The 27,500-nt window shown below is 41.5% G+C and overlaps 1 protein-coding gene across 1 annotated transcript in view; it reads left to right on the forward strand.

Annotated features, from left to right (window-relative positions):
* LOC138359679 (foot protein 1 variant 2-like) overlaps positions 1-17,211 on the forward strand; it is a 48,503-nt gene extending 31,292 nt beyond the window's left edge. The window contains exons 4-5 of the mRNA XM_069319100.1: positions 16,415-16,666; positions 17,101-17,211. Of these exons, the coding sequence (XP_069175201.1) occupies positions 16,415-16,666; positions 17,101-17,211 (363 nt within the window). The remainder of the gene's footprint in view (positions 1-16,414; positions 16,667-17,100) is intronic.
* Positions 17,212-27,500: the final 10,289 nt, after the last annotated feature.

Raw genomic sequence — 27,500 nt, forward strand, 5'->3', positions numbered from 1 at the left:
TTGAAGGGACGACGACGTTTCGGTCCGTCCTGGACCATTCTCAAGTCGATTGTGTTACGGGCTGCACAATCGACTTGAGAATGGTCCAGGACGGACCGAAACGTCGTCGTCCCTTCAATTTCTAGTGTGTGGTCTGGTCAACTTTGTTTATTAACACCAACGGTAGACCTCGGTGTTGACGTCGTCAGGGTTCTGTGAGGTTTTCCGTAAGGTTTTGGTCAGTGTTGACAAGGAAGTCGTTATCCTGTTTATTCAACGCCAAGTTATTTTTTTCTCTTTTAAGTATAGCATTCTGTGATGTTTTCCGATGAATGCTATACTTAAAAGAGGAAAAAATAACTTGGCGTTAAATAAACAGAATAACGACTTCCTTGTCAACACTGACCTAAACCTTACGGAAAACATCACAGAACTCTATACTTAAAATTTGTAATCTTCTTTGGTCAGATTCCAGAATTCGCCTTATCTTGAGGTTATCTTGAGATGATTTCGGGGCTTTAGTGTCCCCGCGGCCCGGTCCTCGACCAGTCCTTCACCCCAGGAAGCAGCCCGTGACAGCTGACTAACACCCAGGTACCTATTTTACTGCTAGGTAACAGGGGCATAGGGTGAAAGAAACTTTGCCCAATGTTTCTCGCCGGCGCCTGGGATCGAACCCAGGACTGAGCCTTGGCTATAGGCTCATCTAGCACGTTTGTGAGGCTGAGCCACTGCCAGAATATTCAGCCCGTTAACTTTGTGGCAAATCGTTAAGGCATTCACTTCAACACCGCGTTATTGTATGTGACAGTGTAAAAGATTCTAGACCTGGCTGGTTGACCAGTCCAGCAACGAGGAGGCCTGATCGAGGACCGGGCCGCGAGGACGTTGAGCGCCGGAATCATCGCAAGGAAACCGCAAAGTAAGGTGGCCTATCGTTCAATTCACTTTCTAACCATTTCATTGCATATGGTATATTGGAACATCCTAAAAATTTATCCTAAATTTGCTTGTCCATTTTAAAGAAAGACGATTTTTTTCTTTAGCTACACCTCTTTATGAATCTATTTCCGCCTTGTTTGTGTGTGTGTAACTGAAATTTGTAAATTAAAACATATATAATATCTGATGAATATTGTAACCTTTATGAAGTATTTGTGTGCTTCAATCAACAATTTACAATGTTATCTTTGTAATGTGTGGCAGTGAATACAAGCAGCCCAGCACCTCACTCTAATAAGACCAATTTGAATATTCAAATTGGGCAACATGTTATATTAAAATTGTCAATAAAGACGCCAAATCATCATGTACTAATTCGCTGGCAGCGACGAATGAGGACATGAATGCTGGTCGCGTAAAAATCATTTGGGGCATGAGAGGTGACTTGAACTAGCGGGTTCCGTTCTTGTGTTATGCTGGCGGCGGCGGCGGGTCACCTCTGTAGCTTTGAACTTGCATATTTCCCCTTCGCCAAGTTTCGGCCCCGCTCCTGTGCCGGGTAAGTCCACTACGGGCTCACCACAGCCCCGTTCCTGTGCCAGGTAAGTCCCCTACGGGCTCTCCACAGCCCCCCTCCTGTGCCAGGTAAGTCCACTACGGGCTCACCACAGCCCCGCTCCTGTGCCAGGTAAGTCCACTACGGGCTCTCCACAGCCCCCCTCCTGTGCCGGGTAAGTCCACTACGGGCTCACCACAGCCCCGCTCCTGTGCCAGGTAAGTCCACTACGGGCTCTCCACAGCCCCCCTCCTGTGCCGGGTAAGTCCACTACGGGCTCACCACAGCCCCCCTCCTGTGCCAGGTAAGTCCACTACGGGCTCACCACAGCCCCGCTCCTGTGCCAGGTAAGTCCACTACGGGCTCTCCATAACCCGTGCTACTTGCAACTTTTTGTTCCGAACGCCTGAATCAAAAACACCAACCCACCCTTCGCCCCGAAGTCTGACATATATAGATGGTAGCAGGAAAGCGTAATCAAAGGTAAAATCTCCTCTTCCGATGCAGTCTGAATATGAAATGCCTCTATCAAATACACTTACTTATTCCTATTATGCTTTCGGAGTATGTAGGAGAGTAAATACATTACCGAAGATGACACATGAATGCCTATACGACAAAATAAGTTGACGATGAAAGTGAAAAACGCGACTGCGAACACAGAAAGCGAACATTTACACGAACGGAACACCGCTAGCGAGCCAATGAACAATACCCAGGACAAGTATAGTGAAAGGAGAGGCGAGCGATAATAAACGGAACGATTCACGTCATCGCAAACACTGGCACACGACGGGTAATACACCCTGATCACGAAACAATTTGAGAGGTCTAACGATAACATCCAGCCAAAGTGTAGGTTTAATCTGAGATCCAACGCCCTTCATCGCCCATTAAATACAGTGATACAACGGACCGTCATCGTACCTGTCAATCACGGTCAGAGCGTGCAGGAGAAGTGCAGGCAGAGGGCAAGGCTGGACGTAAGTAGGTGGCTGGGACGTGATAATATCCGCAGCTTTGGACATGGCTGGCACGTGATAATATCTATATCTTTGGACGTGGCTGGTACGTGATAATATTCCCGTCTTTGACACTACGTTTCGTCTCCCTCACACAAATGAAATTTTTCAATTTCAAATTAATTTTTTGGGTCATCACAAAAGGCATTCCTGACGGATCGTGAGTTTTTGTGGTCTTGAATATATAGATTTTCCTTGCATTATTCCTAATATTATTAATATTTTCATTTGCCTTAGACATAAATGTAGAACACATTTCGCCGTTTCAATACAGAATATTATGGAATACAAAATATTCCATAAATATACTACTATAAAGTCATTTTATTCTCTAACGTATAAAACAAATTTAGAATCATATTCCTAAGTCACTTAGGAAATTCTACCTGATATCTTAAATAACATTATTTACGTTTTATCTGTACCTCTGGCGTGCTATCCTGCTGTCGTACATGGTAGTTACTTTGTAACGTACCCATATAGTGTGGTATATCACCTTGCTAGTGACGCCTGAACACCTAGTGAACTCACAGCTGTAATTTCAATAATTTCATGCTTAAAACAAGTGAAGAAAATATTGAGAAAAGAAAGAAAGAAAATATGAAAACAAGTGAACTGAAAATTAAAATCTGACATTAAAAGTGATAGGGCCAATGGGATTTTTATGGTGTAGTATATATTACTTGAAGCGAGACCTGTCGCTAACAACGAAGCCTGTCAACCAATTTCGTCCTCTCGAGCGTTCACAATGTCACTAAAATGTACTCAATTACCCGAACCGAGAAGTAACGAATTTTCTTAACCGAAAAGAAACTAACAGAAAAGGAGACATCATCAATTTCGCGTGTCGGTATAATTATTTGTGTACACCTTACTTTGACACCGGGGAGTTTTACGTCAAAATACGATGTTTTATGCGAGATAGCGGGTTGAAACAATTATAAAGCTTGTCTACCACGAGTCGCGTCTACCAGTAGGCCTGTCTACCACGAGTCGCGTCTACCAGTAGGCCTGTCTACCACCTGTCGCGTCTACCAGTAGGCCTGTCTACCACGAGTCGCGTCTACTAGTAGGCCTGTCTTCCACGAGTCGCGTCTAGCAATAGGCCTGTTTACCACGAGTCGCGTCTACCAGTAGGCCTGTCTACCACGAGTCGCGTCTACAAGTAGGCCTGCCTACAACGAAGCCAGATTTAACACGAGGTTTCTCTATTACAAGGCCTGTTTACCACGAGGCCTATCTATGACGAGACATAGCTACTACGAGGCCTATCTACGATGAGACCTATCTACCACGAGGCCTATCTACGATGAGGCCTATGAACAGGCTTACAAACAACCTTATCTCTCTCCACGAGAGTTGCAGTGCTGCTATCAACTTCCTCCCTATACCCATCAACTCTATGATCCTGCACAACATCCATAGAGTCGACGGAGCGTGCAAGATGTTCAATCTTAGACAATTCCTCAACTACCCACCCCACCCCCCGGCGGGACATACATCTTCAGCCATTATTAGCGCAAGCTTGTTCAGTCTTCAGCTAGATCTAGTGTAAATCAATTAGTGTCAACTTCAAACAACTAGCCATCATTCATATAAGCCTCATTATGTGATTAAGAGACGTGTTCCTTCAAAATTTGATCATGACTAATTACTGAGTCTCCATTCACGACCAACCACTTGGGCTGGAAGGCACAGCGACGGTCTTACTTAATGCAGATCGCCGTTCAATCCCCGACCGTCCAAGTGGTTGGGCACCATTCCTTCCCCCGTCCCATCCCAAGTACTTATTCAGACCACTTCCAAGTGCTGTATAGTCGTAATGGCTTGGCGCTATCCCCGCTGATGATTCCCTTCCATTCACTCAAGTATATATATGTATACTAATATAAAGCTAAACACTGAAACCAGTTCACTCTTCAAAAAATATCAGAAACAAAGTAATTCATTTCGTTAGTTTTGGTTGAAGATTTTCTCAACTTGTTCTGTCTTGATCCTGTATTGTTTAGAAACAACAGTAATAAAAATATTCATTTTTTAATTTAGATTTAATTTTTTTTTATTTTTTTTTATCAGACTCCCTCCTCGGTCTCCCTGGTCCCATCCATCAAAACAATTATATTACTCCATGTCGTGAAAAATACAAACGATGGAAAAAGTGATATCGTTGAATAGTGAAGAATAGTGCAAGACGACACACACACATTATACATATATATATATATATATATATATATATATATATATATATATATATATAATATATATATATATATATATATATATATATTAGTATATTTTGGTAGCAGTCTTTCCTGTAGACATATATTATTAAATATGACCGAAAAAGTAAGATTAATAATTCTAACACGAATTTTCTCAATCTTTCGTACATTACGCTTCACTGTTGGAGGTAAATAAAAAATCACTTCTCCAAAATTCATTTTTATTTCTAGTCTGACGCGACACGGGCGCGTTTCGTAAAACTTATTACATTTTCAAAGACTTCACAAATACACAACTGATTAGAACTTACGTATCTCTGATTTTATATCTACATTTGAGTGAGGTGGGAGGGGTGATGTGGCATTAACACAAGACAGAACAAGAGGGGATATTAATAGGGTATTAAAAGTATCAACACAAGACAGAACAGAAACAATGGGTATTGAATAGAAGTGTTTGTAGAAAGCCTATTGGTCCATATTTCTTGATGCTTCTATATTGGAGCGGAGTCTTGAGGTGGGTAGAATATAGTTGTGCAATAATTGGCTGTTGATTGCTGGTGTTGACTTCTTGATGTGTAGTGCCTCGCAAACGTCAAGCCGCCTGCTATCGCTGTATCTATCGATGATTTCTGTGTTGTTTACTAGGATTTCTCTGGCGATGGTTTGGTTATGGGAAGAGATTATATGTTCCTTAATGGAGCCCTGTTGCTTATGCATCGTTAAACGCCTAGAAAGAGATGTTGTTGTCTTGCCTATATACTGGGTTTTTTGGAGCTTACAGTCCCCAAGTGGGCATTTGAAGGCATAGACGACGTTAGTCTCTTTTAAAGCGAGCAAAAAGTCTTAGTCGACATGAACTTGAAACCGGCCATATACTGCAGGTATGTTGACGACATTTTTACACAGGTACCTGATGTCAGACATCTGCAGGAGCTGAAGGAGGCATTTGAGCAGAGTTCCGTGCTGCGTTTCACTTACGAGACGGAAAAGGATGGGAAGCTGCCTTTTCTAGATGTAACAGTCATGGAAAAGGGCGGAGGTTTCCACACTGCAGTCTACACTAAGGAAACAAACATAGGAATGTGCCTAAATGCCAACAGCGACTGCCCTGACAGGTACAAGAGGAGTGTTGTTAACGCATACGTCGACCGTGCTCTCAGCCACAGCTCAGAATGGAAGCAAGTCGACGAAGAACTCTGTAGGGTAAGGCAGGTCCTAGTCAATAACGGCTTCTCCAATGGTTTCATCGAAGACATCATAAGAAGGAAAGTGAAAAGCCATGCAACCTCCGAAGAGACAACTAACACAACACCTATACCCCCTATTAGACTATTTTACAGGAACTTCTTTTCCACAGCTCATAAAACGGAGGAAAGGGTCCTGAAAGATATTGTTAATAGAAACGTTATCCCTACAGACAAAAATCAGAGGATACAACTGACGATTTACTATAAAACCAGAAAAACGGCCAGCCTACTCATGAGAAACTCTCCAGACACAAACAGAACGCTTTAAAAGAGACTAACGTCGTCTATGCCTTCAAATGCCCACTTGGGGACTGTAAGTTCCAAAAACCCAGTATATAGGCAAGACAACAACATCTCTTTCTAGGCGTTTAACGATGCATAAGCAACAGGGCTCCATTAAGGAACATATAATCTCTTCCCATAACCAAACCATCGCCAGAGAATTCCTAGTAAACAACACAGAAATCATCGATAGATACAGCGATAGCAGGCGGCTTGACGTTTGCGAGGCACTACACATCAAGAAGTCAACACCAGCAATCAACAGCCAATTATTGCACAACTATATTCTACCCACCTCAAGACTCCGCTCCAATATAGAAGCATCAAGAAATATGGACCAATAGGCTTTCTACAAACACTTCTATTCAATACCCATTGTTTCTGTTCTGTCTTGTGTTGATACTTTTAATACCCTATTAATATCCCCTCTTGTTCTGTCTTGTGTTAATGCCACATCACCCCTCCCACCTCACTCAAATGTAGATATAAAATCAGAGATACGTAAGTTCTAATCAGTTGTGTATTTGTGAAGTCTTTGAAAATGTAATAAGTTTTACGAAACGCGCCCGTGTCGCGTCAGACTAGAAATAAAAATGAATTTTGGAGAAGTGATTTTTGATTTACCTCCAACAGTGAAGCGTAATGTACGAAAGATTGAGAAAATTCGTGTTAGAATTATTAATCTTACTTTTTCGGTCATATTTAATAATATATATATATATATATATATATATATATGACAATGTCAGACCACGGAGGAAAAATGAAACAGGAAATTTCCTTAAGTACTTTCGTATATTAAATACATCTTCAGAAGGTCACCTTCTTCAGAAGGACCTTCTGAAGATGTATTTAATATACGAAAGTACTTAAGGAAATTTCCTGTTTCATTTTTCCTCCGTGGTCTGACATTGTCACATTCTTAATCACGTGTTTATTTTCGTGATATACACACACACACACACACATATATATATATATATATATTATATATATATATATATATATATATATATATATATATATATATATATATATATACACACACATATATATACACACATATATAATATATATATATATATATATATATATATATATATATATGTCGTACCTAATAGCCAGAACGCACTTCTCAGCCTACTATTCAAGGCCCGATTTGCCTAATAAGCCAAGTTTTCATGAATTAATGTTTTTTCGTCTACCTAACCTACCTAACCTAACCTAACCTAGCTTTTTTTGGCTACCTAACCTAACCTTACCTATAAATATAGGTTAGGTTAGGTTAGGTAGGGTTGGTTAGGTTCGGTCATATATCTACGTTAATTTTAACTCCAATAAAAAAAATTGACCTCATACATAGAGAAAAGGGTTGCTTTATCATTTCATAAGAAAAAAATTATAGTAAATATATTAATTCAGGAAAACTTGGCTTATTAGGCAAATCTGGCCTTGAATAGTAGGCTGAGAAGTGAGTTCTGGCTACTAGGTACGACATATATATATATATATATATATATATATATATATATATATATATATATATATATATATATATATATATATATATATATAGCCTTGTTCAGGCGAACAAGCCTGAATGGTCCCCAGGCGTACATGCAACTGAAAACTCACACCCTAGAAGTGACTCGACCCCATACTGCCAGGAGCACTAGCAACTGGTGTACAGGGCACCTTATCCACTCGACCATCACGACCGGACAAAAGCTGATGGTAGCCGAGGCTATTTCCCCATCAGCCGCCGGCACTCTGATGGTAATCTTGGGCATAGTATTTGTCGGGCTGATGGGGAAATAGCCTCGGCTACCATCAGCTTTTGTCCGGTCGTGATGGTCGAGTAGAAAAGTTGCCCTGTACACCAGTTGCCTAGTGCTCCTGGCAGTATGGGGTCGAGTCACTTCTGGGGTGTGAGTTTTCAGTTGCATGTATGTCTGGGGACCATTCTGGCTTGTTCGCATTTGTGTTCCTCACGTGTGTCCCAAAGAATGAGGATTTGATAAAATAAAACACAGGCCATAATTACAAGAAAACTACCTCAGAGCTAGCACCAATACCCAAAGTGGATATCAATACGAATTCAATACACTTCAGAAATCATCAATACCTACAGAAATCACAATAATGTTATGTATCAAATGAACAAATCCACAAGGGCCGTGATGAGGGTTCGAACCAACGCACGGGATGTTCCCAGATGCGCCTTAGTCAACTGTACCACAACATGGTCAAAAGAATTGCAACCTGGAGTGCTACTGCCCTCACAAGCATCAAGAAGCTTCTAATCCTATGGGTTCTCCTTGAACTATGGATTCGAAGCCCATGGGTGAATAGTGTGAAACCTAGGTTAGGCTTCGGAGAAGCTTCGGGATCCTAGTGAGGGCAGTCACACTCCAGGTTGCAATTCTTTTGACCATGTCGTGGTACAGTTGACTAAGGCGCATCTGGAACATCCCGTGCGTAGGTTCGAACCCTCATCACAGCCTTTGTGGATTTGTTCATTTGATGTATCACGTTATTCTGATATCTGAATGTATAGAGAACTCTTCTTTTTATCAAATATCTCCTCAAGTGATAAAATGATAACAGACCAGCTTCACAGATCTCTTACGATGAAGACCATAGACATAAGAATTGCCTGGTTGTCATGACGTCAACCACATAAAATGACGGCTCTTTAAATCCCTGACAGAGAAGGTCGTACAGTGACAGCCTAAGAACAGACCAACTACACTAATCTCAAGATGATGCATATGAACACAAGGCTCAGCTACCTCTTCATACGTCATAACAATGTAATGAAGTTTTTTGATATTCCCCAAATAGAGGACCCTTTGCTTCTATCTCTATCTTTGTACCTATCTCTTCATATTTTCTATTTTCACAAATTCTCCAATTTACATCGAAGCTTTGTTGCATTTCCTCGTGTGAAAAGGAACAAGTATGAATTTTCAGGACTAGGAAATTACCACAAAGCCATACTGAATCAGAGCGCATGAAAAAATAACTAATAATTCCAAACAATTTATATAATCAATTACGGATCATTACTGAAACCGGCATCTCCACTGACCGGCTGCCTCGCTCACACTCACACACACACACACACACACACACACACACACACACACACACACACACACACACACACACACACACACACACTGTGAGCATCAAGAACTTAATACACAATATGATGAATTCCGTTTTGAGGTTAGAGATCAAGCCGAGGGCGACCGAGTGTAAAGTCTGTGTTAAGGCATCCACGGGTAATTTAATGGGGAAAGTTTAATACTTATTTCGGAATTTTTCTTTTCCTTCAAGTGAAGAGCAGGGGAAGGTGGGGCCCCCGCAATCCATCTCCAGGTCAGAAAATATCTTAATGAGTAATTTTCGAAATTTTGGATATTTTTGTGAAATATGACTTCTATGCAAGGACTTTACGCCAAGAATATTTCATTTTTTGCTTCATTCTTCCATTTGATTCATATATTTATATTATTATTTGATTATCTTAACTTTATTATGTTTCTTATAAAAATAAATACTACCTAGTCCTCTTCGTCTTCATCCTTCTTTCTTATTTCCTTGTTTCTTCCTTGTTTCTTCCTCATTTCTCCACCCTTTTCTTATCTGCTCGTTTTCACTTGACTTTTCTTCGATTAATCTTGTCACTCGAAATGTGTTGATGACGTTATTAGCCTGGAACACGAACTGATTAAAAGGCTTACAAATATCTGCAATTCTTCGCTGCTTTCCCAGCATATTAAAAAGAATGTACACCTTAGGTGGTGCATTGTTCAGTGAATAACCAAATATTAATTTGATCTAACTCTGTTTTAATAAATATTTTAATTAAACAATTGAAGGAAGAATCTGTCTTGATGTTCTGATTGACGGTGAGCTCAATATCTGCATGATCCCGCTTGCTGATTGGCTCTAGGCCTATTGCAAGCACTAGGAATTATCACATTTTTTACAGTTTTCTTGTGATAAAACTTTGTAATAACATAAAAAAACAGTGTTTATGCTATGTGTTTGCTGGTATTAACCTATATATTATCTGGCCCTCGTTTCAGCTGGCATATTGACTGCGATTGTGTACGTGTTAACCTCTGCGAACATGTATTTTTCTTCATATACAACTTTATGTACATGTTTTTTATGTTTTGTTTAAAGGAAATATGGAGATTAGTGCGGAAACAGCCCGAGAGATGTGATCAATTCTAACATGAAATACAACTATACAGTGTACAGAATAAATACATCAGGACCTGAAACTAGTCGATAGTCATAAATGGTAGAGAACAAGTCAGGTCTTATAATCTGAGGTCATGCAAACGTCCTAATAGAACGTCGCATTTTGACGTATACTCTAAGGCCAAATATCGTTGTACTAGAAAATGATAGCAGCTGTCGCAATTGACATACTGTCCCGTTTTCTGTTTTGGGGCCCTCTGGTGGGTTAGAATAAGGGAACATTAGTAGGACAGTTTCTTGACGTTTGGGAAACCTTAGAAGGATAGGCCGAGCCACCACCGCCCTACTAAAATCTACTAAGATGTTGAAATCTACTAAGCATTTCAGCAATCACTGAACAATTAAGCTACTAAGCATTTCAGCAATCAATGAACAATAAATCTAACAATGAATCGTAATGAAAGATTCATTGGAAGAAACAATGAAAAATATTTGTTTTTTAACAATGAATCTACTAAGCATTTCAACAATGAATCTACTAAGCATTTCAACAATTAATGAACAACGTTCAGCAAACCTAGCGAACTCATTATGATCTGATTAGGATTTGGGACGGGTCAGGTTGATATAAATTCCATTCAGTTCAATTGAATAACTTTATTCATAAATACCTGTTTAGCACATTTATAGTTACGTTAGTTAACATACGATTACAGGGAATTATTTATCTGAGAGAAAGTTATACGAACATAGTACGAGTAACGATGAGCATACAAGGTAGTTAAGGTAGTTATCAGGGGGAAGCGCCAAGCCATCATGGCTTAGCCTGTCCTAAGGTTTCACAACGTCAAGAAACTGAGGTACTAAAGTGCCCTTATTCTGTCTCCTATAGAGGACATATAAACTCGGCATTGTATTAAAACAAAATCTGACGTTACGTGACGCTTATAATGAATACCTTAAGCGTGGAATATCACACTACAGTGACCTTTATTCCACGCTACGGTGACCTTTATTCCACGCTACAGTGACCTTAGTCTATGGACATCGAGTTCGCTTAATATTCACCACGTCAACGTAGAGAATAAGAAGCCTCCAAGAATAAGCACCAATCTGTATTTTCAACAAGTTTGACTTTAACTTCCCTCAAACTATTTTCTGATCTCGTGTTGAAACAAATTACAACAATAACCCCCCCCCTCTCCCCCCCCCTGGAGGCGCCCTTTAGTAAATGGGTTCTTACTATAACTATTGCTTCAGGTAACTATCTACTTTCAGGATGCATAGTTCAGCTCAGCTCGTCTGGCGTAGTTTCTACTGTCAGGAACTTCTATCAGAAGAAATTCTGAACGAAACACTACATTCTGAAACTCTCAGCCTAAATACCTGTGTCTAATTTAAGTACTCAATTTACTCAAATTCAAGCCCCAATACTTTTCAATATTTCCTCCCCCAACTGTAAAGAAGCTTCAAATAGTCTAAATTAGTCTGATTACTAGTGATTAACTAAAAAAATATGAACACATCTATGCATATTAACATCAAGTTAAGCCATATTTATTACTATTAAATATCTAATTACTATTATCATCATTAGCGTTTTGATTGTGTCAACTCCATCACCATCTTCATCACCACAAATTCTTTCCAGACAAAAAAAAAAGAGCGGAAAATTATCACCATCATAATTTTGCATTATTAATTCTAAACCCTGCATGCTTCTGGGAGTTACGACAGACTAGTTGGGCTACGCTGGGACCTGTATCTCATTTTACTAATTAGAAATTGAAGTTTATTGAGTGGCGACTCAAGCCGGGGATGATGCCACACAAGCTGGAGAAGAAACTACCTCGCTAAACCACGATTTAAAGGCATTTGGCTATTTGAGAGAGAGAGAGAGAGAGAGAGAGAGAGAGAGAGAGAGAGAGAGAGAGAGAGAGAGAGAGAGAGAGAGAGAGAGAGAAAGAGAGAGAGAGAGAAGAGAGAAAGAGAGAGAGAAAGAGAGAGAGAAAGAGAGAGAGAAAGAGAGAGAAAGAGAGAGAGAAAGAGGAAAGAGAGAGAGAAAGAGAGAGAGAAAAGAGAGAGAGAGAGAGAGAGAGAGAAGAGAGAGAGGAGAGAGAGAGAGAGAGAGAGAGAGAGAGAGAGAGAGAGAGAGAAAGAGAGAGAGAGAAAGAGAGAGAGAAAGAGAGAGAGAGAGAGAGGGAAGAAGGGAGAGAGAGAGGGAGGGAGAGAGGGAGGGAGGGAGGGAGGGAGGGAGGAGGGAGGGAGGGAGGAGGAGGAGGGGGGGAGGGGGGAGGGGGGGGGGGGGAGGGGGGAGGGGGGAGGGAGGGAGGGAGGGAGGGAGGGACGGAGGATGAGATGCAGGGTGGGAAACATAGGATAGGGATAAGACTAAGGAAGAGAGAAGGGTGGAAGGGGGGATATGGGATAGGAAGGAAGGTGGAAAGGGCCTCTGTAGTGGACACTGAAAAACAGTCTCTCATATAATTATCGTTGCTGCTGGTAAGAGATATAATGAACAGACAAAAATAAAGGGACCTGACAGCTGAGTGGACACCGCACGGTATTCGTAGTCATGAGATTGCGGGTTCGATCCACTGTGGAGGTGGAAAGAAATGAGCAGAGTTTCTTTCACCCTGATGTGCCTGTTCACCTAGCAGCAAATAGGTACCTGGTAGTTTGACAGCTGCTACAGGCTGCTTTCTGGTGGATGTGTAACAAAAAGAAGGCCTGGTCGAGGACCGGACCGCAAGGACGCGAGCCCCGAAATCATCTCAAGATAAACTCAAGATAGCATGTTAAGTCCCGTGAAGCATAACACGCTGGGACCGAGGAGAACCTTTATCTAGAGGTGTGTTTACCTTGTAAAGTAGTACTAGTAGTAGTAGTAGAGTTTACATTGTAGAGTGTCTATCAAAAACACGTAAATACACAGTTGAATGTATTTAACTGCAATAACAGTTACGGCAATAACACGGTGTGTGTAGGTGCATGTCAACAGCAGAGTTGAGATACAAATAGAAATCCTCTAGCATCAGCAGACATATGGACGGGAAGCCTGTAACATCAGCCTGGAAACTGCTGTGTCTCGGTTACAATTAGCATATGACCTCGACCTCTAGTTACTGAAGCTCCTCAACTATGCACAAGAGCCTTGGGGACCTTTGACAAGCCTCGTCGACCTTCCTGTCCTCGTTTGAGGTCACTGGAGTGCTAGTGACCCCCTCAGGTAAATTCAGGTATTGGGGTGCACCCCCAAGACAAGGTGGTTCGGGGAGGTGTTGACCTGCTGCATGTCACACGAAATTTGCTGGCATAATGACTAACTAAGCACGCCCCTTGTCCATAGTAATGATCAAGGTAAGCCCCTTGCCCACAGTAATGATCAAGGTAAGCCCCTTGCCCACAGTAATGATCTAGGCAAGCCCCTTACCCAAAGTAAGGACCAAGGCAAGCTCCTTGCCCATAGTAATGATCAAGGCACGCATTTGCCCATAGTAATGACCAAGGCAAGCCCCTTGTCCAAAGTAAGGACCAAGGCAAACCCCTTACCCATAAGTTTTTTTGCCATTAGTCTATATTTAACTGACCAGGTGTATTGAAACCAAAGTTCTCAACATTTACGTTTAAAACAGCTAACTATGTTGAGGTTTATATTCCCTGTACACAGAGTATCTAAAACCATATTATATACCATATAACTCTCCGGTCTAATCCAATTAGGTTTGTTTTAAGAAACATGTCCCCACAGCAGTCAAACTGTTTGCTATGAAAGTCCATTCCTTCACCATAACCCATAGCGCAATAAACAAACAATACAGGAGAGGGCAATAAACAATTGAGTCGACTATTTGCTTTCATCATGGCGGAGCGGCTGTTGTTTTCAAGACCTCCAGAATGCAAATTCGTCGAAGAGAATGTTAAATGGGGCGTTCGGAGGCGGGTCAGACACTGAGGTGATTGGTATACCCGCTCTCGTTCGGTCCCGAGGCTGGTAGCACGTGTCTACTGTGGGGGTGGCGGACACGGGTGTGTGGGGGGTGGTGGACACGGTAAGGTCTGTGTGTCTGCTGGTGTTACAGACTTCCCGTCCGTATGTCTGCTGATGTTAAGAGGCTTTCCATTTGTATCTCAACTCTGCTGTTGACATGCACCTACACATACAGTGTTATTGCCGTACAAGCATTCAACTGTGCATTTACGTGTTTTTGATGGAAACTCTACAATGTAAACTCTACTACTACTACTGGTACTACTTTTCAAGGTAAACACACCTCTAGACAAAGGTTCTCCTTGGTCCCAGCGTGCTATGCTTCACGGGACTTAACATGTTATCTTGAGATGATTTCGGGGCTTAGCGTCCCCGCGGCCCGATCCTCGACCAGACCTCCTTTTTGTTACACATCCCCAGGAAGCAGCCCGTAGCAGCTGTCAAACTCCCAGGTAACTATTTACTGCTAGGTGAATAGGAAGTATCAGAGTGAAAGAAACTCTGCCCATTTGTTTCCGCCTTCACCTGGGATCGAACCCGGAACCTTAGGACTACGAATACCGAGCGCTGTCCACTCAGCCGTCAGGCCCTTTTCAGGTCCCCTACACCAAGACCAGATCACTTGGTGTAAACTTTTTCACCATTCCTCACTCCGTGTACCAAGAGTCAAACAGAACGTCCTGTATTGATCACAAACATAGATTAATTTAACTTGGAAAAAGAATGAGGTTATCTTGAGGTTATGAACACTAATTCCGGGTACAGATTGTTCCTTATTTAGCAAATTAGAGTACAACCAATGAGGATTTGCTTTAAAACTGTATCTAGTAATAATAAGAAAAAATAAATAATTAAACCAAGACTAGCCTAATCTAAACTATACTAAGCACTTGCCTAGAAAATATTTACAAATATCCAACTGTCAAATTAAGTTTGAGCATTTATACAGAAGTAAAATATTGTATTAGAGTAAGTAGTGATTCTGTACTTTATTTACATGGTCAGTAATGGCTGCTAGAATGATAATTTTACGGGTGAACACTTCCTGCTGCTACTGACCCTCAGACACATGTATTGACCGAATACCTCCCTGTCGGACGAGAAAAATATGAAACACTAAAGAGCACGCAGGTAAGCAGGTCATTTAAATATAAAACATAGGCAATAATTGTCTATTAAACATATATAAATTTGCATAAACATTCGGCTTTTTTACTTTATGAAAATAATGATACCCAAAAAAATTCGATACGCATAATATTGAAGAGAACAATGGCTTGGAGGGAGCAGGTCCTCGCGGCCGAGTATGGTAAATGACGTAATAATAATAGCCAGAACACTCATTCTTATTCCTGCTGGACACTCGTCCGCCTCTCAGCTTCTAAACGGGAATAATACTTCAGAGAACCGCATTGGGGTGCGAGACACGAACCCCCATCACCCGTATTAATTAACGAGGCGGCGGTATAAGCCGCATATGCCCCTCTGTGTAATTATAAACCACTCCGAGTGCCGATTAACTGGGAAATTCGTGGAGTGTTAGTTGGTCGGGACACGCACCCGAATTATACGGTTCGCGGCTGGTCGGGACGCCGCAGTAAGTCGGCTGCTGCCATTGATCGCAAAGGTCTTGGTTGATTAATTCAATCGATGTCGGCAAAGACTTGGATCCCGTGGCGACAATCGTGGATAAAATCAGCTGGATCTTCCCGTTTAGACTAAGATTAATAAATAATTCTATAATTTCCTATATAGGAAAAAATTATTGAAAATATATAGATAAAAGGAAATAGCTTTAATAAAATGGATATTTAAAAGTACGTAACTCAAAAAAGATGAAAACATGATAGGAGAGAAATGATCCTCATTAATGAGCATATTATTTATGATCTTAAAGCTGTATCTAGTTTATTTTCGTGGATATAATTAACAAGCATAACCTGAAACAGAACAAACTAATGAACGCAGCAAAAACTGAAGCGGAAAAAAAGCTGAAGCTGATGCTAAACAATCTAAGCAAAAACTTTTATCTAAAGCAGCAAAACTTGAAGCAAAAGTTACACAACCTGAAACAAAAACCCAAATCTCAAGCAGAAAAAGCAAAATCTCAAGCAGAAGAAGCAAAATCTGAAGCAGAAAAAGCAAAATCTCAAGCTGAAGCAAAATCTAAAGCAGAAGCAGAACAGAGAAACGATATCAAAGTAACCTCTCCCTCGTCTAGGACGCAAGAGCGAGCTCGAGTTTCTCGAGACTAGATCATAGAAGATTTACACAGATGGTCTGTACATCAAGAGGTTGAGAGGCCCAACAGCTCTGGCAGTGGGTTAGTGGACCATTTGTATCCAGTGGACACACGTTCTACCCAAGTCCAGCTTGCCAAGATATGCTGGTTGAATTAGCAATTTGCATGTTCTATCGTGAACGAGATTAGTTAAATAGTTAAAATGGACTTGTGTACAAAAGCAAATATTCCAACAAGCTACAATTACCAAGCAGTTAGTTATCACAGAGGCTTATACATGGAACGTTTATGTGAATGTTTAATGAACCTCACTTCTTGCCACTTCTCCCTCTCCCTAGGAGCATACAAGCCTTCCTCTGAGTGGCAATACTTGTTTAAACATTTTTTTATCAGTTCTCCTCTCACCTTGACATGTACCTCAGACACGCCCTTACTCCCTGCATGCTTTCACAAGCAACTTCATACTTCGGCAGCTTGTGGGAAGAAGTTGATATATTGTATTGAGTATTAAATAACCACCAGTATTTCATGTTAACTTGGAAACTTTATGCGATATAACAACACTTATATTACCTGGCTAAACTGCGAGAAATTTTCAATAGTGGCGGTGACATGAGCAGTGATGTCATTGGCAGTAACAACGGAGGGCCAAACTGATGCTCCCACTAGTGAAAAACTCATCCAACTTCAGCTAATGAAGAAACGCTACACACTTTCGACCGGACGAGCATAGGGAGAAGATAATACAAGCATCTCGAGCTGCTGGTGTGGGCAGTGTAGCAATGTAGCTACACTGTAAGCTACAGTGTAGTTGATAATAATGAAGGCAATGATCTTCTTTATTGTAATAAATGTTGATTATTTAACATTTAATGTTAAATAATGTTGATAACAGAAGGCAATGGCTCTGCGTCACTCATCCACTGTCATAGCAATATGACAGCGTTTTGTTACTCCTGTAGGCTAGGTGCGTAACATAGGCTTTAGTTACCAAGTAGAAATCGAGAGAATGGTCTCAATTGCTGGGGACTATAAGTGGTATTAATGGGGACATATTTCTTATCACCGCAGGGCGATCATGTGGCCATTACAGAAAACTTATGACGATCCTATGCTGTTTTGGGAGACGATTCTGCACCGGAAAGCATGCGGGTTTATGTATTTCTGTGCAAGGCAAATACTGCACCGTCTGCTGGAACGACATTTATGGACTAGCTGAAAGCACTAATGATTGTAAACAGCATGTTATGGCAAGCACAAGAGATCGTTGCATATCTAGACGACCGTAAGTGCAAGAGACCGTAGACAGCATGCATGAATTGTGGAGACGTCTGCTGTAATGAGGTGATGTTTCGTCTGCTGTAATGAGGTGATGTTTCGTCTGCTGTAATGAGGTGATGTTTCGTCTGCTGTAATGAGGTGATGTTTCGTCTGCTGTAATGAGGTGATGTTTCGTCTGCTGTAATGAGGTGATGTTTCGTCTGCTGTAATGAGGTGATGTTTCGTCTGCTGTAATGAGGTGATGTCAGCTGAAACGAGGAATCTTAAGGGGATCAAAAGCGGACCGAAGGAAGGGGTTGGAGTAAGGGGAAGTGGGACTAGGTGAGGGGGAGCCCCTCTGAGGTGAAGGCAGATGGGACGAGGTAGTGGAAGATGGCATTAAGAAATTAAGCAGCATGGCGAAGAGAAGGAAGAGAAGGCAGCTGGTACAGAGAGAAGGCAGCTGGTACGGAGAAAAAGTAGTGAGGCAACGGAACGAGGGACCCAGCTTTGGGAACTTGTTTTCAGTGAGGGGAAGACATGAGTGGAACTGGAATTTAGTGAGGGGAAACTAGTATGGAGTGAGGGAGAGCCGTGAAGGGAGGAGAGCGGTGAGGTGAGAGAGTTTATATTATGGAGAGCAAGCTGTGATGGAGTTGGGTAATTAAGGAGGGGGGGGGGTGCATAGAGGTGTCAGGGGTGATCACAGAGGTATCAGTGGATGATCACAAAGGTGTCAAGGGGGAGATCACAGAGGTGCCAAGGGGTGACCACAGAGGTGTCAGGGAGTTATCATAGTCTCAGGGGTGACAATGAGGTTGGGTTCTCCTCTATAATTCCTCCTCCCCCCCCCCCCTTCTCAGCCTTCCCCTAAGCGCCAGTAATCCCCTGGTAATGAAGACATCAGTCTGGGAGGGGAGCCAGCGAGCCCTATAATTAATCCCTGGCATTCCCTACTTATTTTCCAAGTCATAAGCAGCAGTATCAAGACACTTCTTAATACGTCGATTTGTTGTTGACACTGTCTCTTAGGCTTCTCACAGACAGTCCCTCACCGCGCCTTCAAATTAAAAAAATTCAATGGTGATATCAACTCGGATTCGTTATATCACTTGGATATCGTCAGCGAGATAAGATATTGTGCGTAGATAAGCCTATGAAACCTATTAGAGACAATTATTCCCCAGTTTTCCCATGTATTTACATTTTGTGTGTTCTAGTTCAGTGAATAATTCCTATGTTATAATACATGGTGTTTCAGGATATTCTTTCTCCCACATATTTGCAAGCATGACACATCTGTTATATGAAAGGATCCTCCGCCTATTCTTGCCATGACAACAAATTTGATGAATCGATTACTCTGAATTTCCCCTGCTGCTACTACAGGGTCGAGATGAGACATGACCTGTGTCTGGAAGATCTCCTTAAGATCTTGTGCCGTCGCTCTAGCCATTTTACTTTGTTGAAAAACCACTGTGAGCGCTTAGCCCGCCTGTTTTAGCCCGCTTGTCCTAGCCCAGCTGCACACAAAGGTGGTCCAACATTAACCTAGGACGCTGAGACACGCCTAGCTAGATCTTGAGATGATTTCGGAGCATAGCGTCCCCGCGACTCGGTCCTCGACCAGGCCTCTTTTTTGTTACACACCATCCAGGTATGGATGTAAGTATTGTAAAATATTTGCAGGCTGCTCTTTTTTACTTTAGAAACTGGAGGGTTCTTCACGATGGCTTTATCATAAAGCCGTCTTTAATAGCCAGTGTGTTCAGAGCTGTGTGACGCATTGTTGGTCTCATAACTCGTATTTGAATATGTTCCTACTGAGGAAACTTTAAAAAGATTATTATGATATACGGTTGACTTTGCCACTGTCTACAGCTCACCAGCGTGAATACTTGTCAACATATTTAACACTGAGTAGCCGAGTCTAAAACAACCACACACTGCTAACAATTCGTCACTTTCTTAGCTGACATTAACCTACTGAAATACTTTGAGCTAACTAAACTCCTTCGCTATTTTACAGCGCCAAATACTCCAGTGCAATGTTCTAGTACGAATGTAATTAGCAAGGGGCTGGTATAATAATTGTCAGTATATAAAATGATTCATTGTTCACCAGAGGCGCCACCAGAGTCTCTTATCACACTGCCAGAGAAACCATGAGGATTGTTATTGGGAACGCCCATGGCGGTGTCTGAATAATGTGTCATTTTTTTACCATTCCTCTTTCTGTCAACCGCACAGAAGGAGGAATTTAAGTCCAAATGTTTGGTGTTTGGAGGGAATATACTGCTTGAAAGCAAGGCGTCCTTTGGAAATCACAAGGGAATTGTCAATCACCAGTTTCTGACCTGGTACCTAGAAATCACAACATTGACTTCACTTCCCTGCCTCCCACCCATCAAGGAGCCCAACAAGGTGAGCAACTAGCACACTGGTAATCTCACTAGTAATGAGGGGTAGTACACTCTGGTGGCCACAATAGGGGTATGAATGGCAGCCTAGAGACAGATAAGGACACCAACTCATCAATACCCACTTGACTCAAGCCTGATCAGGATCAGAAGCTGCACCAGCAAACTGATTCATTATGCTGGTCCCTCTTCTCCAACCTAAGAAATGTGTTGATCCCAGAGGTTGCAGCCCTTTGGTAAGATCAACGACCAATTGATTATTAACATCTTTATTGACAAAATTAATTACAATTTTGCCTAATCTCAGAATTTCAATTAAGTCGTATTAAAGTGAGGATAATGCTGGTATTCACTGTCACATAGAAAATGGAAGAAAATGTAGAATAGAACCAGTGAAGAGCAGAGGTGCCATAGGCACAATCAGAGAAAACTGTATAAACATCAGAGGTCCGCGGTTGTTCAACGTCCTCCCAGCAAGCATAAGAAATATTGCAGGAACAACCGTGGACATTTTCAAGAGGAAACTAGATTTATTCCTCCAAGGAGTGCCGGACCAACCGGGCTGTGGTGGGTATGTGGGCCTGCGGGCCGCTCCAAGCAACAGCCTGGTGGACCAAACTCTCACAAGTCAAGCCTGGCCTCGGGCCGGGCTTGGGGAGTAGAAGAACTCCCAGAACCCCATCAACCAGGTATCAACCAGGTATAGGACAGAGGATCATTCACACGACAATAGGTCTAAACTGTAGGCTGAGGCACATATAAATCATGGTTTCAATCAATGTTTTAATGTATGAATATGTAAAAACAACTTTCGATTGTGCACTGCCACACAAGGGCAGGGATGGGTTCATAAGTGATGCAGCTTAGAATATAAATAAAATTGTTCTTCATTCTTTAAAATGGACAAGCAAATTTTGGATAGGATGTCGTCCAGAACACCTGAGTCAATGAAATAGTTACACAGTTGGTGGTACAATAGGCCGGGAGGTCTAAAGTAATTGAGCGGAATACGGAATATTAAGGTCTCCGTGTAATGGGAACACACGGGTATCAATGCCACATGGGCGTAATTTATTGGGGACAGTCACAGTAAGTAGGAGATGGGACCAGAATCCACCCATCTCTATCCAAGGGTGGTGGTGAAAATTTCAACCCACCACACTAATATTATAATCAAAGAAATGAAGAAATTCTAAACCATATCTGAATCACATCTCAATCATACAGTCAGAATCCTACATTTGTATTGAATCATACATCTGGATCCTGCATTCATGCCATCGCATAGTCACGTCCGCGGATAGGCCTATCAATGCCTACGCGACTTTTGACATGGATCTTCATGGATCTAGAAGCTTCCACGAGGAGCTGGTTTAATTGAAATACAAATGGAACATAATTTGGACATCCGGTGACTTATTTTCAAGTCCGTAATAAAGAATCAATCAGTACTATAAGTATTACTAAAAAAACACTAAATCCGATATAATTTTATCTTACAATCCCACTTTATCTCAATTGTCTAGACGATACAAATAATTAATCAATATTCATTGATTAATTATTTGGGACCTGCTGCATTAATAACAGCTTCTCCCTTGTATCAACCTACCCTGGCTTTGTGCCCTGGAGAGGTCACTCCAGACCAACAACCAGAGCGCAACTCCAGAGTCTCCTGAGACTGATCGATGCCTGCTACTATTCATTGTTAGCCACCTTCACTGAGAGAGGAACAGTCTGGGAGACCAAGAGCCCAGAGGCTCAGAATCTTTTGTTTATATATACAGTGAACACATATGACTGCGTCTGTGACTTTTTTTTATAAGACTAACACTGCAGTCACCAAAAAAGCTTCCTAAGATACTCAGGAAGGTGTTGAACAATGAATCAGAACAAAATACTGATACTTCTATCTAAATACGAGTGTAGAGAGTGGTCCACCCACAGCTTGTGTGGCCACTCACCACTACCAATGATATTTTAATCAAAGACAAACGTTACAGCATAAATCCAATCACTGCAGCAGCGCTGTTATATCATCAAAATACTATTCCTTATCTCATCAAGAGAGATATTAAGTCTGACAACTGTCAGATAGGTACCGGTTCTCAGAATGGTTAAGTTTTAAGTTTGTAATGTGTTTAAATTGGCTAATTTTACATGCATTAATAACCTTAATATATCAAATAAAGTCTGTCGTTATATCATGGGGAAACTCCCCCACAACAAAGTAAGCATCTATCTTAATCTTTATAATCTACTCTGAATATATATATAATTAATTAATCAGTATAAATTATCAGTCATTACAGTTACCATCAATTAATCATATTTGCTTGCATATAAATCTTGCTTGAATAATGTAACTAGTTAACTTCATAATTACTAGACATAATCCCATTTATTGGCAGTAATATTTTAAGAAGTAGGTTTGATTGTGTCCAGTGTTCAGATCATTTTGATGCTAGAACCCAATCAGTATTTACAGTCATAGTACTGTATTTTATCCTTTAATCCATTGTATAAAATATAATGCTGATGTACTGTCTAAATACCAACAGGTACATTGTGTTTTTTCCATCAATATCCAGGTGTCATTAAGTAACTTTACCTGGGGTTCACAGACCACTATCCTTCCTAAGGCAAGAAGATTGGCTGGACATGGGTAACAGCTAAGGATTTAAATTCTTTTATTTTGCATGCTTAATTTAAAATAGCATTCTCATATTAAGTCCTCATATCATAATTTATCCCTGGTATTTTACCCACAGGTGGTGCATAAGAGCCCTCCCCCCTTCCTTCACAACTGCAAGACAGCACAATGAAAAGGTTGTGTGTGTGTGTGTGTGGTGTGTGTGTGTGTGTGTGTTGTGTGTGGTGTGTGTGTGTGGTGTGTGTGTGTGTGTGGTGTGTGTGGTGTGTGTGTGTGTGTGGTGGTGTGTGTGTGGTGTGTGTGTGTGTGGTGTGTGTGGTGTGTGTGTGTGGGTGTGGTGTGTGTGTGGTGTGTGTGTGGTGTGTGTGTGTGTGGTGTGTGTGTTTGGTGTGTGGTGTGTGTGTGTGTGTGTGTGGTGTATGTGTGGTGTGTGTGTGTGTGTGTGTGTGTGTGTGGTGTGTGTGGTGTGTGTGTGTGTGTGTGTGTGGTGTGTGTGTGTGTGTGGTGTGTGGTGTGTGTGGTGGTGTGTGTGTGTGGTGTGTGTGTGTGTGGTGTGTGTGTGTGTGGTGTGTGTGGTGTGTGTGTGTGTGTGGTGTGTGTGTGTGTGGTGTGTGTGTGTGTGTGGTGTGTGTGGTGTGTGTGTGTGGTGTGTGTGTGGTGTGTGTGGTGTGTGTGTGGTGTGTGTGTGTGTGTGGTGTGTGTGGTGTGTGTGGTGTGTGGTGTGTGTGTGTGTGGTGTGTGTGGGTGTGTGTGTGGTGTTGGTGTGTGGTGTGTGTGGTGTGTGGTGTGTGTGTGGTGTGTGTGGTGTGTGTGGTGTGTGTGTGTGGTGTGTGTGGTGGTGTGTGGTGTGTGTGGTGTGTGTGGTGTGTGGTGTGTGTGGTGTGTGTGGTGTGTGTGGTGTGTGGTGTGGTGTGTGGTGTGTGTGTGTGTGTGTGTGTGTGTGTGTGTGTGTGTGTGTGTGTGTGTGTGTGTGTGTGTGTGTGTGTGTGTGAGTGAGTGTGTGAGAAACCAACAATTTCGTTATTATCTGCTAACACCATCTTCAGGTTTCGACACCTTTATTCCTCGTTCTTGTACAAAGGGTTTCATACACAGTCATTCCTGTAATTAACAAACGATGAAGCTGCTCCAGTTCCGTGTCATGACAAATGTCCGCACATAGCCATTATTCAACTCATCACAACAAATTAACACTCACCGATGCTTCTCCTCCAGATCATCATAACTCTACAGTCACGTCCAGTGAGTCTCAGTATCATGCCTAGAAGCTGCAGGGGAGATGTCATCAACTATATTTATTACGGTAGCAAGTAGCGTGGGGAGCAGTAGAGGGCAGCCGAGGGAGGAGGTCTGAAGGCTTGCCCAATTGCCCATTAAATCTACCTTCGACGTTTGGGGCACGTCCCGCATAGGTGATCTTGGCGGCGGGCTACAAAATCCCTTCTGTCCGGCGGCGCCCTAATGGGCAGAGCGGCAACATGGGGTCTGAAAGTTAGGAGAGGCCGAGGAGGGATGAATGGCGGGTATTGGGAGCTGATAAGGCTGAGGATGGGAAGAGTGGTGGGGCGAAGTGACACTTTCATGCACACCTGACGAGGGCGAGAGGCCGGGTATGCGCTGGGCGAAAGGTGGAGATGGGCAGAGTGACGCTGTGGGCTAAAGATAGGTATGGGTGGGGTGGGTTACTTAGTGTGATGGGGAAAGGTTGCTTAGAGTTCACTTAATGAGAGCAAAGAGGTCGGATTAAGTCGAGTCCACTTAATGGGGTGGAATGAGAGGTGAAAATAAATACAAGAAAGCGAAGGTGAACGGATATACCAGGCCTGGAACAAGGGCGGGTGGTGCAGAATATGACCACAGAGAGAGTCATGCAGGGATCTACCTCTAACTAGCTTGGTTATGGAGATCATGGATGATGGTAACAGGAAAGGAGGGATGGCAGACAGTGCATCTGAGGCAGGTGGAAGGACACAAAGCAGCCCAGACGATCTCAGTGCTTAATGTGATGGGAGAGGAATGATTCTCGCAGAGGATGATGAGAGAGACCGAGAGAGAAAAGAAGCTGTTGATGGATTACTGGCTCATTCGAGGATGCTCTCATCTACTTTCAACCCCTAATACTTGCATACTTATATACAACCCCCCCCCTTAATTCTTGAAATTTATATATAGAACACCTATTATTTATGTATTTATGTCCTACCCCTGATACTTATCTATTTATGTCCAACCTCTGATATACATATACTTATAAACAACCATTGATAATCATGCATTCATCCAAACGATCATGCAAATTTATTGTCAAATTGCTTTTATTGTGTTACGTAGCAGCATATTCCAAACAAACTCAGTTTGATGTTATTTTTAATTTTCGATAAATTAAATTTAAATCCATGTTTTGCGTTCTAACTTGGATTTCCATTTTAGAAACTAAATTCATATTCACTTGGTAAAGTTTCCATCAGTTTCTATACTTTAATCATATTCTATCTTGCTGTCCGCTTCTCCAGAGAATGTAGACCAAGCTTTCTTATCTCTCCTTCTTAAGCGAAATTTTATATGACTGATTAGTTTATTCTTCTGTATATTCACAAGTTAATTAACATTTACTCTCTAAAATGGTTCTTAAAATATTATGTGAAATTATGTCTCCCAAGAGCAAGTTGAAGGGTAACAAAGCATTTATTATCAAAATTACTGAGGTAAGGTTAGGAGACTAATCAGGATAAAGCACCGAGTCATTACGAGTATATAAAATTTTGAAAAGATAAGGATTTAGGATAGAAGGCAGGAAAGGATGATATCCAACCACTCTGGGATTACCAAGGTAAGTGAACATAAATGCATTACCTTCTTGGTTGTAGATCTCTATTAATGATAATTGCCTAGAAACCATTTGCCATTTAATTATTGTTAAACTAATATCTGATTCGTTTCTTACACTCAGAGGTCTACATTTATTACATTTCGGTCTTTTATGTAAAGTTTTTGCTATATTTCTTGGCTCTGATCCACACCCGCCAATTTTCAGTTCATTTTTATTGCCTATATCAGTTTTAAGTAACGGTTGTGCGAGTTGGAATTTAGTATCCGCCCTATTTAATATCAGCAAATTTACAAATTATGTTCATTCCAATTTTAAACAATTTATGGACATAGTGAACAATACTGGTTGTAAGGCAGTGCCCTCAAGAAGTTAACTTATTATTTAGTTACTAATCTCAATTTAATTTATTGACAATAACTTGTCATTTCCTCAATGTGAACCTAAGCTCCATACCAATCATTCGTGGATAACAATATTATTTTTTTTACTACTGTTCTAGTATATAATAAAGGTGTCCATACCATTGCTGGCTACAAAAATGATGAAAAAATGGGAATAAATTTGTCAGAAAATCATGTTGTATAAAGATATATAACAAGTCATTCAATAAACTTATTTTATTGTACCAATGGAACTTTCTATTACTGCTTCAAATATTTACATAAGAGGAATGAAACTTTGTATACCTTCCATTTTCACATTTGTTTACTGCCATCCTCTATAGTAATCATTTTACTAGGGCGTCTTTTCTTATTTTAACTTGTTTAACTCCGGCCAAATTGTTTGTTGGATCACTTTCCTAAAACTGGTTTGAGATATCTTAAAAAAAAATTGGGTAACTATTTCCCCAAAACGAATGTTACTTAAACATTATGCTATAAGTTAAGTGGTTATCAACATGAATCCATGTTTCTGTGACTGGACTAACGTCTAGTAAGAGTAGAGAGAAAATGACGTGTGGGTGCTTACTGCTCGGCAGACAATGGTGGACTGTAGAAACAAAAGTCAGAAAGTGCCATGAGAGGAATAATGATGTATGGCAGATTGAGGAGAACGGCTGAGGTTGAGGAATGACGAGACAGGTTGAGGTTAACGAGGAAGGGTTGGGAGAAAGGGGAGAGAGGGGCCTTCAGAGGGAAAGAAAGTGGGTTTAGGAAGAAGGGAAAGGAATCGATGAAGGACGGAAGAGGTTCAGTTGGGACGGAAGAGGATTCAACAAGTACGGAAATGGGTTTAGAAGGGACGGTGGGGGAATTAAGACGAATAGGATAAATAGAGGGCGACCCCCCCCCCCAACTTAGGGTTATCTTGAGGTTATCTTGAGATAATTTCAGAGCTTTAGTGTCCCCGCGGCCCGGTCCTCGACCAGGCCTCCACCCCCAGGAAGCAGCCCATGACAGCTGACTAACACCCAGGTACCTATTTACTGCTAGGTAACAGGGGCATAGGGTGAAAGAATCTCTGCCCATTGTTTCTCGCCAATGCCCTGGATTGAACCCGAGACCACAGGATCCCAAGTCCACCGTGCTGTCCGCTCGGCCGACCGGCTCCCTATAAAACATATATAAAAGGAAGAGGAAGTAAAAGACGATACACAAAAAATATTAGGATCGAGAAATGATGATTTTTC

Source organism: Procambarus clarkii, chromosome 8 (assembly GCF_040958095.1).
Source record: "Procambarus clarkii isolate CNS0578487 chromosome 8, FALCON_Pclarkii_2.0, whole genome shotgun sequence".
NCBI classification, from domain to species: Eukaryota; Metazoa; Arthropoda; class Malacostraca; order Decapoda; family Cambaridae; genus Procambarus; species Procambarus clarkii.